General features: G+C 49.7%; 6 protein-coding genes across 6 annotated transcripts; 3 read left to right on the forward strand and 3 right to left on the reverse strand.

Annotated features, from left to right (window-relative positions):
• Window positions 1-29: 29 nt before the first annotated feature.
• On the reverse strand, window positions 30-2,327 carry N7498_008856 (arginine--tRNA ligase; the record flags this gene model as incomplete). The annotated part of the gene is made up of 4 exons (XM_058455918.1): window positions 30-36; window positions 98-511; window positions 568-1,862; window positions 1,962-2,327. 4 exons carry the CDS (start codon window positions 2,325-2,327, stop codon window positions 30-32), a joined length of 2,082 nt encoding a protein of 693 aa, XP_058305906.1.
• A 1,909-nt stretch (window positions 2,328-4,236) lies between these two features.
• N7498_008857 (uncharacterized protein) lies at window positions 4,237-5,178 on the reverse strand (the record flags this gene model as incomplete). The annotated part of the gene is made up of 1 exon (XM_058455919.1): window positions 4,237-5,178. One exon carries the CDS (start codon window positions 5,176-5,178, stop codon window positions 4,237-4,239), a length of 942 nt encoding a protein of 313 aa, XP_058305907.1.
• Window positions 5,179-6,753: 1,575 nt separating this feature from the next.
• On the forward strand, window positions 6,754-7,737 carry N7498_008858 (uncharacterized protein; the record flags this gene model as incomplete). The annotated part of the gene is made up of 1 exon (XM_058455920.1): window positions 6,754-7,737. One exon carries the CDS (start codon window positions 6,754-6,756, stop codon window positions 7,735-7,737), a length of 984 nt encoding a protein of 327 aa, XP_058305908.1.
• Window positions 7,738-8,190: 453 nt separating this feature from the next.
• Window positions 8,191-9,273, forward strand: N7498_008859 (phosphatidylinositol phosphate kinase family protein; the record flags this gene model as incomplete). Its single annotated transcript, XM_058455921.1, has 2 exons — window positions 8,191-8,463; window positions 8,515-9,273. The coding sequence occupies 2 exons, from the start codon at window positions 8,191-8,193 to the stop codon at window positions 9,271-9,273; spliced, it is 1,032 nt and encodes a 343-aa protein (XP_058305909.1).
• A 254-nt stretch (window positions 9,274-9,527) lies between these two features.
• Window positions 9,528-10,181, reverse strand: N7498_008860 (uncharacterized protein; the record flags this gene model as incomplete). The annotated part of the gene is made up of 1 exon (XM_058455922.1): window positions 9,528-10,181. One exon carries the CDS (start codon window positions 10,179-10,181, stop codon window positions 9,528-9,530), a length of 654 nt encoding a protein of 217 aa, XP_058305910.1.
• A 2,932-nt stretch (window positions 10,182-13,113) lies between these two features.
• Window positions 13,114-14,427, forward strand: N7498_008861 (uncharacterized protein; the record flags this gene model as incomplete). The annotated part of the gene is made up of 4 exons (XM_058455923.1): window positions 13,114-13,284; window positions 13,335-13,536; window positions 13,600-13,956; window positions 14,015-14,427. 4 exons carry the CDS (start codon window positions 13,114-13,116, stop codon window positions 14,425-14,427), a joined length of 1,143 nt encoding a protein of 380 aa, XP_058305911.1.
• Window positions 14,428-14,513: the final 86 nt, after the last annotated feature.

Here is a 14,513-nt window from a genome sequence, read left to right on the forward strand (position 1 = left end):
ACGTGTTGGAGAAAAGGGAAAAAGCAAGTTTACATCCTACAAGCATGTGAAAGTTAGCGGATGGCTGGAAGAGTGCAAATGGACAAGGGAGACAAACCGCTCAACGGGGTTCAGGCCAAGGATGCGCATGCCGTTGTGGAGGACCTGACGGGCGGAGAAGTAGAGGGCCATGCGGGCCTTCTTAATGTCGGGCTCGCTACCAACAACCTTGAGCACGTCGTAACTCGAGGACAGGGCGTGGGTCATCTTGAACAGGTAGGCAAGGATGGTAACGGGTTCTAGAGTCTTCGAAGCGTTGATGATAGTGTCGGGGTAGGTAGCCAAAAGGCGGATCAGGTCGGTGGCGTGCTTCTCGGTCAAAAGGTCGAAGTTGGCGGAGCTCAACTCCTCCTCGGTCAAGCCCGACTTGCGCATCATAGAGCAGAGACGGGCGTGGGCGTACTGCAGGTACGGGCCAGTGTCACCCTCGAAGGAGGTCATGGCCTCCAGGTTGAAGTCGTAGCCGTTGATACTGAGATGGGTTAGTATGGTAGATATGATAGACCTTGGGGGATTGAAGGGACGTACCGCTTGCCAGTGTAATCCTGAACCATAACGGCGGTGATACCCAGCGTATCGGCAGTGGCGACGGGGTTCTCCACCTGCTCGTACTTGGTCTGGTTCTTCTTCATCACCTCGTGCATCTTGTCACCGACATCGTTCAGGATGTCGTCCAAAAACTTAACGGTACCCTTACGAGTACTCATGCCCTTAACCATGCCGAAGTTAATGTGCTGACAACGGTCAGACAGGTCCTTACGGCCTGACAGTTCAGTGACCTTGAAGAGCTGTGCCAGGTGAAGATCCTGCTGCGAGGCCACGACGTAGATCATCTTGTCGAACTTGTACTCCTCGTCACGCTCCAAAATGGCACCGATATCACGGGTCAAGTAGAGGGGAGTGCCGTCCTTGCGGACAATGATAGCCTTGCCGAGCTTCTTAGCACCGTGCTTGGTGAAGTCAGCAATCACGGCACCTTCGGACTCTTCGGCAACCCCAGCATCTTGCATGGCCTTGAAGGCATTGGCCATGCTCTCTTTCTTGACCTGCGATTCACCGGAGTAGACATCGAAGTCAATGTTGAGACGAGCATAAGCCTGCTTGTACTTGAGGATACTCAGGTCACGGAATCGGCGCCAGAGGTCGAGAGCCTCGGGATCGCCATCCTCCATGCTCTTAAAGTAGCGGCGAGCCTTCTCATCCTCGCTGGCATCGACCAGCTTGGCAAGCTCGGCCTCAAGGGCAGCAACATCCTCGTTCTTCTCCTTTTTCTGCTTGATCTGCTCCTTCAGCTCCTTGATCGGCGCCTCCTGCTCGCTCACAATGTGGTTAACCTTGACGTAGACATCGAACAGATGGTTAATGGGGTCCTTGGCGAGGGCTTCCTCGTTACCGAAAGCCTTGTAGCCATTGGCCAAAAGACCGTACTGCTTGCCCCAGTCACCAAGGTAGTTCATGCGGATAACATCCCATCCCATGACGGTGTAGAGGTTGGCAAGGAAACCGCCGATAATCGTACTCCGCAGGTGGCCCATGTGGAATGCCTTTGCGATGTTCGGGCTGGAGAACTCAATAATGATCTTCTTCTGGCCCTTGGAGGGGTCTGAGGGGTCCTTTAAACCTTGGTTGCCATTGGTACCGAAGGCAGCCTTCTCCTTCAGGATACGACCAAGGACAGTATCGGTGAGAGCCTTGGGCTTGCAGAAGAACTGCAGATGAGGACCAAAGGCGGTGGGAGGGTTGACGAGGTCAGATTCAGGGAATTTGGAGGCCAGTTCCTGGCACAGCTCCGCAGGGTTCTTCTTGATGCCTAGCGCTGGGACCTAAATGACATGGAAACAAGGTCAGTCTGAGTTTCCAATTGAAAGATGAGACCGCAAAGATTGCGGACTCGCGCTCTGGACGGTATATCAACCACATACCGGCAGCGTCAAGTCGCCCTTGTCCAGGGTATTTGTCCATGCGAGGCGGGAATAGATCTTTTGAGCATCGATGCCGGTGGCCTTGCTCAGCTCCGTTGCAATGTGCTCGCGGTAAATGTCCATTGGGTTCAGCGACGGGAAGCAGCCGGGGTACTCGGACTTTTGTGTGGTCGATTGGAGGGAGAGGGCCTCGACCGAGGCGGGCAAGCTTTCGGACGCCATTGTGGTTAACGATCGGGAACGCGCCGGGAAAGCGATAGCAGCGCGAAATGGAGAGGAGGAGTTCGATCGGACGGTGATGAGGGGCGATCGAGAAAAAAAGTAGCCAGAGAAACGCCGGGCCCCGCTTAGCATAGAATGACCCATAAAGAGGGGGAAATTCTCGGGGAGTTACTTTTTCTGCTGTGAGTCAGTGGGCGGGAGGCAGGCGGTGAGTCACGTGCGCTGTATAGACCCTGTTTCTGTGATCAATTCACCGCGGGCTTTCTTATCGCGTGCTGGATTATATCCCAGGATGTGGTAAAATGGTAAAACTAATTTTCGAATAGTGAGCGCATATTGTTCATTATTGTTGAATGAACGAGGATCGTCAAGATCATACTGGTCTGGTGCTGGAACTCTAATATACAACCACCCGCGATGAAGCCAGAGGCATGTACTGAATTAGTACTAGTAGCTATGGAGTAAAACAAAGTCCAACCACTCAATCTAGATACTGAAATAGTACTAGTAGCTACGGAGTGAAAGAAGGTCCAACCACTCCATCCAGATCAAATACCCTTGTTAGTTGCCTGTCAGCCTTGTTTAAACGCATTTCATCTTGGTGAAGCCGCTCAATGCATGGGACGGTCCCTGAATCTCAAAAATTGGAACGATTATCTCTTAGTGGAGTAGCCTTGACCATTTTCTCCGACAAATGGGAAGTGCATAGACTCCTCATCCGCACGTACAATATTTTTCTTACTTTCCCATCTACAACTACCAAAAAAAGGCTATCAGGACACAGATAGAGAGGACTGATTGTATGTTTGTTTATGAAGCTCATGAGCAAGGTATTGGTCTACTAGATGGTATAGAAGGGGGTGGTGTGTCTTTCGCAGCACTCACCCATAGAGCTTCAGTGGCCAAGGAAGGAGCCAATAGGCGGCAATATACATGCAGCGTATGCAGAACGCTTGTCCAGGGGGCTAATTACTGTCCATATAGGGTTTAAATTCAATATAAAGGCGTTGTGGTCATTTAAATACTTCATGAAAAGAGTGTAAAATGGTTGGGGTGGCGACCCCTCACTTGGGGATGGCGACCCGCTTGGGATATACGGTAGTAAAAGCGACAAAGCCCCACACGGAAGATCTTCTAATGTCTATTCTAATATCTAATGAGCTCTAGTCAGCCTTATCGCCACCGTGCAAATCAGGAATTTGCCTGGGACACGCTCGCGGATGCGCCTTGTTGCACGCTAAAAGGCGCCCCTTCTCTCGCACAGATGCGAGAAGTGATGAAAGAAGTAAGTGTAGGATGGCGAACCGAACATAGCACGCGTTTCTGCCATCCATGACACGGTGTTTAAGCCTCTCATCGTCTTTCATTGGCTTTGACGTGTCTAATAGGTCCCGTGAATGGGTCTTTGTTTCCTTCGTTCTCCAATCACGTTATTGACAAGAGGAGCGAGCTACGTATCGTACCGAAAAGCCGCTGTGCTTACCGCATTAATCTTGGCGTTTTGCTGTCGCAATTTTCTAGCACGGGATTGCGTCTTCCATTCTTTAAAAGCTGGACTTTGCAACCCCCTACCCCTACTGAGTGAAACCTGCTACTTTCTTCAAACCTTTATCACCTGGTTGGCTTTGTGCGTGCCCTCTTAAGGCAACAAAACCAACGATAATTTAGTACATCCCCCAACTAGGTTGGGTTGGTCGGCTTACAGAAAGCAAACAACAAGTGATCTTCAGTAGGTCAATCTCTGATATAATGAAAGCTTTCCCGGACTTTTTTTTTCACACATGATTAAGCCGTTTCTTAATTTGAAGAATAAAGTATCCAAAAAACGGGGGACCGGCACTCCAACTCCAGCTATGACGGAAAAATTGAGGAAGCTAATATCGCTGTTAGTATAAACGCCAAGAGCATGAACCAGATGACGTCCTCAGCAGAAGCGGCGAAGGCAAACAAAAACAAAAACACTCTTCATCTCTTGATAATGCAGCAAGGAAAGCCAAAGAGCAAGAAATGAAAGGATCTGGGAAGCAAGGCAGGAAAACCTGATATGCGCTTTTTAGTCAGATGAGCAGATGGCTGGACCAATATGCCCCGCAAATGCTTCCCGCAGGTGATTGTCGTATTGCTTCTTGTCTTCAAGCCTTTTGTCGAGAAATTTGAACGCATCAAACGTCAAATATGGCATCGTGATCGACCAGAACGCTTCATCGTCCATATGAGACTGGGAGAAGTGTGGTTGGATATGATCGTAGAAGATTCCAAACAACGCCATAGGAGTGTTGAGTGCTAGAGAGCACCAGAATGTTCCACGGTCCCACCCTTGCTGTAGAACGGTATGCAATTGAACAAGAGGCTGTGTTTCTCTGGTACTTGCGTATTCTTCTTCTTTCAGCACCTCCATGAACTCCTTATGGATGCCCTCGTATACATCCAGTCTGATTGTGGCAATAGGATCATTCGACAACCAGTGCGGAGGATGAATCATTTCCACCGGGTGAGAGCAAGCCCATTCAAGGTCAAGAAGGCACTTGATATTCCAATCTTCATCGACAAGTATATTGCTTTGGTGGAGATCGGTGAGATGCATGAAGAAAGGTCCGTTGAAAAAGTCACGGCGGAAGAAACAAGGCCAGACACTCCTCATGACCGATAACGCACATGCCTGATAAAGACCATCCTGAAGACTACTAACAGCATTGGGTTGGTGACGAAAACGGCTATCATGAAATGCAAGGATATCATTTATGTATGAGTCTGCCCTTAAGTGGGTAACTCGTCGCGACATGTCAATTGGGATGCCTTCGTTTTCGAGGAATGGGATCTGAAGGGTTAGAGGCCGGTTACTCAGTCTCAAATGCCCTGTGTCATCCAAGATAAAAGAGCCGATTCTCTGAAGTGGCGTTCGTGTCAGGGCTATCATCATACAGGAGAGGTCGCGGAAGAGGGTCTTTCGTAATGCCTTGTCATGACATCCATTCTCCCACGTATCGGAAAGCATTCTGCCTCGTGATGGGTCGATGTATTCTATCAGCATATAGCCTGCCCCTAGGGTTTTTGCTTCCTCAATTTGGTGTGGAACGTAAAGGGATGGCATAGGATAACCAAGCCATTTACAGACTTGGCGGCGAATGTATTCGACTGCACGTGTTATGAAAGATACGTTGTTGAGGTGAGTGAACTAAATAAATTCAGTTATCTGACGTTTCGGAGTGGAGCAGGCCTTTGTTTCCGTACAGTCAGTCCGGTGGACAATCCAAACCCATATAATTGTGGAATAGGAACATCTGGACAGTTCTCGTCAAGCCATACGTATGTACCAGCCTCACAACGAATCTTCTCATCCCCGTTGCCAGGGCAGGTACTTTCACCGACGCGATATGGCAGAGGAAATCGAACCATCACTTGTTTTTTGGGGAATCGTGCTCTAGCATCGATATCGACCCGAATACAGACATTAAAGCTGCCGTCTATCCAATCTTCAACATCAACAAGATGGCATGCGTTTACCGCAGTTATACCGAGCTGTCGCGCAACGATTGACTCAATCAGTCTCCGGTTCCGATACAAATGCGTGAAATATCGTAGTCTCTTGTCTCTATACCCGAGTTCATGGAGGATGTTTGCGTCTTGTTCCTTTGCGACGGAATATGTAATCTCGCCATGGAGTAGATGAAGGGGCTGGAGAGTGCTTTTCAAGTATTTGTCGTGGTCCAGTGACATTTCAGCGCTCTAGCTTCCCGGGGACGAAAGTATGAGAAAGTGGTCTCAGTCCAATAGATAAAAATAGGGGAAGGTAGGCAATTGTCAGGTAGAACTCCACTCGGCTAAACGTTAATCCCCCCAACTGTGGTTTATCAGCACCCCTGGCTCGAGCCTCCTTACAGTGGACGGTGCAACAAGGGTCTCATGGAGATGCAAGAAAAGGCTACTTATTGTGACAGACTGACCCCACCCCGTCCCTCTTCTTCCCTCGCTGGAGTTACTAGCGCCCCTCATCGGACCCACAGGAAAAGTCACATAAACACTCTCCGATTCTCCACATATGATCCTCCCCAATACTCTTTGCATGTACTCATCTTTACTCAACCAGTCTTTGGCATAATAATTTCAGCTCGACAAGACCGAACAAAAATGAGTGACATCCTGAGATATGTCAAATGTCTTTGGTCGGACGAACGCCGGTGGATGCTCGGCGCTAAAAGTCGCACTTCACGAAATATTCCTGCCAATAGCGCAGCACACTAAAAGTGGCGCTGTACGATTCGACCGGGCCCTATTCCATGAAGTTGAATTGTATGGTAAGAAACTATACGAATTATGCATGACTGAAGTAAATTCATGCCTACAGCACAGGTAGTATTATGTATTATGTATTAGATAGCTCGGGGTGCAAACATCAATGCCCCACCCTCCGCGGTGCCTTGTGCACCAGGTACTTTCTCTTTGTACATCAACCTAAAACAGGGTGCTAACCTTTAAATTCCTTCTTGGTATCTGTTGCTGCGGTAAAGACTTCCTGTTGAGCAAGGAGAACCTCGAGAATATACCTTCAAAAGCCCCTACGTCAGCGACAATGAACCAATCACCCAACGATCCTTTTACCCAGGAAATTCGGCTGCTGAGAGCTGATTACGAGGGGAAAAAAGAGCGCTCTAACCTAGGGTATTCTGGTGGCCGACGGATCATCGATCTCAGTTTGGATATGATTGATAATGTTCTCTGCTATACGTATTGGTATGAGCGCCAGTGCATCCGACTGGCTGATATACCCGGCACTCTTTCTGGTGATGTCCTCCGCCTACACCAAAATCTTCCCGTCTCAGTCGACGCCGGCGACCACGAAATCATCGGTGACCAAATACGCGCCATCGAGAACGCACTACCACTTCCGGAGCTAGACGATGACTCCGAGGAACTTGATACAATTCTTGCCTCGCTCCCAATAGTCGAAGTCGATCCCAGCAAACATTTTGTCAAGCAAGGCAAATATAAGAGCGAGATTCGAAATCTGCTCGAATGCCAAGGTGGCTCCTGCCCGGGAGTGGCAAAATCATCTCACATCATTCAATTACTGGGAAAGTCACCAGAGGGGAGGCTGGTTTTCGAGAGATTCAAGCCACGATACGTCTTAGGGTACATCTACCCCCTTGCGACCTACAAAGACTGGATTCTGCAGATAATCTCCGCGATGAAGTGGGTTCATTCCCTTGGGACTATTCATCGTGAACTCCGCATCGACAATATTGTCTTCTCCTCTGACACGTCTCGCGTGCTTATATGCGATCTTGAGAGCCGTTGGGGAAATCGTTTGGCTCCTGAGGTTTCTCGCGAGCCCGTTTTGAACGCGGGCTGGACTGAGAAATCGGATGTTTATGATCTCGGCTATCTTATAAAGGGCATGATATACGGAAACGTTCCGGTTACGAATGCGGTGGAATGGCCTGTTCCCCTTCCTCTGACTGCCGTTGTGGAAACTTGCACCCGCAATAGGCCTGAAGATCGCGCTAGTTTGGATGAAATTTACGCTATGGTTGACAATATCAAGATTGCAATCTAACACTATGGAAAGCATAACCACGTTCGGATCAGTAATGGACAAATTAACTTGTTTAACGAAATAATGTAAATTATTCTTCGGGTATTGGGTAACATATACAGCAGCGGAGATGAAATGCCTGAGCGCTCTCATATAAGTGGCGGCAGCTCAGACAAGAAGGCCCCACCCGGCAGAGGAAACACACTACATAGAGTGAACAAAGTAGTATCAGTAACCATAGAGTAAAACAAGGTCCAACCGGTCACAATAAATTAGTTTTGTAGCGTTGTTGATGGCCTGCCAACCTTGGTTCGAACAGGCAAAGGAAGATGCCGCCAATCATCGCGCGACTCCAGTCCCTGACGTCATTAGTCATGTTGTCTTGATTTCCTACATAAGCAAGCTTCATGCACCCCTTAAAGCTTTAATCTCCGTTCCTCTTTATGGACGTCCTCTCCCCACTATTCTCACGCAATGGGCAAAAATCGCCGACAATCGGCTCTGGCCAAGTCCATACAGTCTGGCCTGCTCCGTGACCCAGACCGGTTCAAAAAGACCGCCTGGGGGAAAATCATTGCATTTTTTACATTCCGCAGAATCAAACTCATTAGACATGAGCAGGACTTATTTGCGAAGCTGCGTCAAGAGGTGTGGAACTTTAACGAAGATGAATACCAATCGAGCTTCCATACGACAAGTGGCCAGGCACCGTTGAAAATGATCGGCGATTTGGGATACTCGGGATCGGTAAATCTTGTTGCTGACATTTACTCGAGGATCATGCTAATTCCTCTGTAGACTTTCTTCGGCACATTTGATGGCCGATTGGTCATCAAAAGTCTCCCACGTCGCTTTGAATATACATTCTTCGAAACTGATTTCCTCGAGCCCTATTATGAGTATATGCACCGGCATCCGGACTCTGTCTTGGTCTGGATCACAGATTACATTCTCTCGCCATATGTGACTCTAGGCACGCTTTGCGGCTGCGCCCCGGCACACCATATCATCATGGAGAATATCCTCTGCGGACAAGCCGATGATCCCGCCGGTAATCGCTGGGAAACCTACGACCTCAAACCAATCGACTACTTCTATCCGGAGCGTGACCTGGTCCCCGCACCTCTGGTCAGCGAGGATACATTAAGCAGGCTGGCGGATACCTTTAACGACAAGCTTCGTCTTTGGCAGAAAGACTATAATGCCTTTTGGGAGGCCATTCAAGCAGATACTAAGTTCCTACAAGAGGCCAATGCTGTCGATTATTCTCTATTTATGGTCCGAATTCCAGCCACTTCGAGCCCGAAGGTACTCGGGAGGCGGAGTCCGTGGAGGGCTGGTATCCCGTCCACAGATGGAAAATGGAAGTATCGGGCTGTGATACTCGATTTCTTTTGGGCTCGGCATAAGCTGCATGCGCAGGCAATGTCCGGGGTAGTGCAGACATTCAACGTTGTGGGTCGTCAAGGACCTATGTCTATTACTACAACGGCGGATGAGTATCGTCAGAAATTCTTGTCCATGGTCAAGGAGATGATTGAGGTATATCCCGAATAGAGCTTTGATACACTCTACCTTTTATTTGCAATGGAATACCCCACGGGCTTGTTACGGAATGACATTATCACTTCTCACACCAACTGATGTATATTCATAATCCCACTTCTGGGAGGGTAAAGTCGTTAATCATATATCAAGTCATTGCCATCTCCACCTATACGTCCTCTCAGCCATTTCCTCTATGTCCCAATTTGACACATGGCTCTGGCTGGCTTCAATAAAGCCCGAATAAAGCCCGGTAAAGCTCACCATTAAATCCATTGATAGGTCAAGACAGGAATATCAAATACAGGAGCCGTGCAAGTGGCGTTAAAATACGCGTCGTGAGCGCACGTAAGCGGGAAATTCACACTTCCCGAATAAGTGATAGAGCTCCCATTGGCACAAGTAAGGGCATGTCCACTTCCAAGAGTATAGTCCATGTGTCCAGTCGAGCTATCAAGGTCCGAGGTACCGTAAAAGGCAACAATACGGCCCTCTCCCCGATCCGCGTAGCCGCAATTACTCTCTCCGTGGCCAATATCGTGAATGCGGTATCCAATGTACTGGTCGTGGCACTTCAGGCCATCGGCGAAGTCAATGTCGAGTGTTTGCGGGGGGCCGTAGCCCCACGGCTGGTAGTTGGGCATGCCGGTATAGCAGACGGGCACCATTGTCCCGTTGCAAGTAGCCGGGTCGGGCTTGCACCAACCGTTGCCGCAGAGGCAGCCCTTGGCATTGATGTCGGCTTCGTTGTGGATGCAGTCTAGTGAGTGCGAGCCATTGTACCATCGGAAGTTGCTAACTGTCCATGTTGGGATTGGGCATCCGTCTGGAGGAGTAATGGAGCGAGGGCGTAGAGAAAGCGTAGAAATGGGCGTTGATAGGGCTAGTAGGCCTGTCACAATGTTTCTAAAACCGAACATGGTTGAGTTTGGACTGAAGTGAAAATGACCCGAATGTCTGCCCAGGTATTATGGTTAAAGCCCAGTGGGCTTTTATATGATTTAATGGCCGAGCCAATGTTCTCGATGGCGTCCCGCAGTTGCATTCGTCGTATGGGACGTTTATGCAGAGAAACACGCTAAATTTGGTAGCGGGCAAACTCCGCAACACAAAGCCAATGAAATCGCCGCCATCTAGGAAGGGTCTAAGACATACATTGATCATGCTCTTTCGAGCTTCTATGATTGGAGTCAACAATAAGCAGGGTCCTCTTCGGCCCTGCGGGCCGGAGGTAAGACTGACCCGTGCTAATTGGGCTGATCGAAAGAGCCGGAGTTTAATGCTAACACTTGTTCTTGTCACTTTAGTTGCCTCCTATTTTAAAATTGTGCATTTCCACATGCCAGTGAATAAACAGGGCGGCACCAGCAAGGAATGCCATTGGAAACACAGATTATTAGGACCATGAGATTTGATTTTACAAGGTGATAGGTAACATGCGAGTAAGACGTGGGCGGAAAAGTAGTGGCTGGGCGTGCAGTCTGCGATCTTGGCCTTCCTGCCCCTCATTAAGCAACGACAAAGCATTTAATTGCCGGCAACTGTACTCTGTACAGCTCGAATTTGTCCAACGTGGTCGAAAATGCGCGGAGCTGCCGCGGGTATGGCAGACGGAGTGCCATCCTGGATGGAGCAGAGAATCAACGAGGCACGTGTGAATTGCCTCCAAACTGAGAGTGACGAGTAATTAAAGTACTGACATGTCAGAATGCAACCCCAATCGAGTTGCGGAATCGCTCGGTGGAATTGTGATGGTGTAGGGATCCACACTAGCTGGGGGCTGGAGGTCAGATCGCATGGAGAGGTCCAACTGGTTTTGCAAGTACGGGATATAAATGTATGTTGGAAGCAGAATGGAGGCAGAATCGGGCATTTACTACGCCACTTGTAATATTATCAAATACTGTCTCTGTCTTTTTGGATCAGGATATCATGATTATGCGGCTACGGGAACTCAGGGGGTCTTCCATGAACTGACAATAGCCTGTCTAACTGTGCCTCCGCCAGTCCTTTTCTTAGGTCAGGCTCTTATGTGTACCGGGGGAAGTGAAAATTGGAGATTGACAATCCGAATACTTCGAAGAGCTGGAGAGACTCGGATGTTAGGTATAAAACAAACAAACCCGATGACTGGAATATACATAGCTTGTTTTCCTTAACCGTACTAGCTTGCCTTTGTCTAGTCCATCATCATTGACTTTGTTCAGTGCCCAGTCTAGAATCCACTTTCCTCCGTGGAATCCTGCACCGATTGCGTCGACGCAACTGCCGGCAAACACAGTTCGTAATATGTTTCGACCTTTACCAAGCCACGACTCGAAAATATCTCAGTCTTGCTTTGAAGTTGCAATTCAAGTGGTTTCTTCATTGTCATACGGGCAAATCGCTTTGCATCATACAGGGGACGTCAATGGGCGGCTCAGCCCGCGTACATTATGTTGCACAGACATCTCGCGAGATGGCCTAATTAACCGACGATTCGCCGAGCGCAAGGATCGACGGCTACGAGTATCGATTACCTGCCGAGCCCGAGGAACCTAAGGAAATGAGCACTGAATGATCGGCGAACTAAGAACCTCGGACGAGCCCCGGTGGCGCCCAACGAACCCACCCCCGCTCAAATCTATGGATGGTGAAGACACTATTCAAAGCTTCCCAGAGTCGGTCTTCTTAATTGACTCTCCGGGTATTCTACAGTACGGATGTTTCGGCGGACGCCGCGGTTCACGGTCGCATTGAACACCACACTCACCATCAATGCCCACATTCACATCACCAGTGCGAAAACAAATGCCAGTGTAGATCAGCCATATTTGGATAATGCAAGCACGCCGAAAGCTCTAGTCACTAACCCGATGGGGAAATTATCTTGAGGGTTTGACTCGTGTGCAATGCCACAGTGGACTCGCGGTCGATCCCTGCCTAACCTAAGCCTCGAAAGTGGAGGCATATTCAGAGAACGGTCCAAAGCAGCTAAGATCAGATAGTTTCGTTGAAAGCAAACCTGACGGATCAATAGTAGGTGCATTAGGGGGTTTCTTATTGTTTGGTTCTCCTGCGTGGCCTTACTATCGAAAGTATCGAAAGTATCGAGAATTTCTTCGGGCGCAAAACACGGTGCCGCGCCCAATCGGACAGGCTCGCTGCAGGGGCCCGCCAGGAGGCGATTGATTGACATGGACGGTAACCAATCCCGGGACTGAGTGCTGCAAGATCCAGGGGAACGCACGCTTTGCCGATGCATTGACCCCACAGATCCGCGGGACAGAGTTGGCCAGCCGGAGTGCCGAATTGTCCGATCGTGGTGATACGACGGGCTCCGGAGACAAGGTTTACGTAGTCTCAACACCTGCTCGGCTTATTTCGTGGGCTCATAGGATGGTGGGATGGTGGGATGGTGATGGGATCCCCGCCTCGGAACCAGTGTTGAGAGTCAACGAACAAGGGGTTGACGCGGCCTTGGTTGCAAGGTGGGTTGGGTCAAGGGTCCAGCCAACACCGACGTCTGTATTTGGACTTTGTCTGGTTGACGTCGGCTGGAATTTTGGGTCAATCCATGAGCGAACCAATTGACGGACGTCCGGCATCGTCAGCCCGTCTTTTTCGCTAGTTTCTCCACTGGATCTACTATATTGTTCTTTAGCAAGCAAGCCTGTTGCTCCTGCACGTCCCTCCGTCTCCACCGTCCATGTTGGCAATGCAATCGTGCGACTCATGTACTCTGACGGGCTCCTCCGCTCTTTAGGCGCGATCTCCATACGCGAACATAAAGGCCCCGTCCCCACGCCACTGGAGTTTTTGGCGCCTTTTGAAAATGGGTGCTGATTTCAGTCCCTCGTCACTCTTTTTATAATGTCGCTCGAAGAGAAATTCCCCGCATATGGCGGGCGTGGCCCGGCGGACTTTCGCCTGGGTATTGCCCTGGGTCTCGTCGCCACCACGTTCATGATCCTACGGGTCTACGTTCGGCTACGCGTGAACAAGTTCGGCACGACCGCCTTGTTATTGTCACTCCTTGCTTGGGTAGGTCATTGCACGAGATGCAATCCGACATGTATACTGACATTGAATAGTTATTTACGATGCTTACACAAGTCTTCGGCTTTCTCTCCGTTCTCCACGGCCTGGGAAACCATATCACCGTCATTATGAAAGTTGGCGAACTGCACAACTTCCTTCTCTTCACGTGGATCACTGTCTTTTTCTTCAACCTCGCCATTCCCACCGGTAAAGTGGCGGTAGCGGCTTTCTTGATTGAAATGAACGGGCAAGGCAGTAAGTCCAGACTCTTAAAACCGGTTTCCATCCCAAACGCATACTGATGATCAATTCCATCAGACCCCAAGATTCGCCGCAGTCTCGTCGCCATCGCCGTCTTGAACATCGTCCTGAATATTCCCCAGCTCCTCTTGGTCTGGTTCCAGTGCAGCCCCGTCGATGCTCTCTGGGATCCTGCGCGCCAGGCGCAATGCGATCACCGAAAGAGCGTTTATTATACTTACTTTGTCGGAGCCATTGCGGCCATCTCGGATTTCTATCTTGCCATCGTTCCCATTCACATGCTTCTGCCCCTTCGCATCGATCCCAAACTTAAATGGGGTCTGAGTTTCCTGATGGGATGCGGTGTCTTCGCTGGCGTGGCCGCTATCGTCCGCACATGGGCCGCCAGCTACATTCTCTCCGAGGATTCTTCATGTAAGACTGCGTCCTTTACTCATTTGCAATGACTTGACACTAACGATCCCTCCCGTAGACGGCGTTGGGACCCTTTTCCTATGGGGAGAAGTCGAAGAATGGCTCGTGCTCATCACCATGTCCATTCCACCCGTGTGGCCTCTCTTCCGTCCCTTCACTTCCAAATTCATCAGATCGCACGCTACCCGAAGCCAGCAGCGCTACAACTACAACTACGGCTACAACTCCAAGCAGCCGTACAGCACGACGGCAGTCGGCGACCAGTCACCGGGCTTCCCGCCTCCCAACTACCCGCCTCCTCTCATCACTACTACAATCTCCATCTCGTCGGCCAAGGATGCCGAGACAATTGCTGCGTCGGAGGCCGAGTCCCGCTTGTCGGATGAGCGCATGCCTCGTAATATCATCCACGATAAGAACGCGCAGCCTTGGGTGGAAATGAAGGAAATGAAGGACGGCCGCTCGCCGTGACTGGGCCTTTTTGGAAACAACTTTATAATATTCTCTTGATGTGTCTTACCACGCTCTTTCACTACAATTTACGACTGATGCCTCGA

This window comes from Penicillium cinerascens (genome assembly GCF_028974065.1).
Source record: "Penicillium cinerascens strain IBT 15544 chromosome Unknown scaffold_4_segment0_segment0, whole genome shotgun sequence".
Taxonomy (NCBI): Eukaryota; Fungi; Ascomycota; class Eurotiomycetes; order Eurotiales; family Aspergillaceae; genus Penicillium; species Penicillium cinerascens.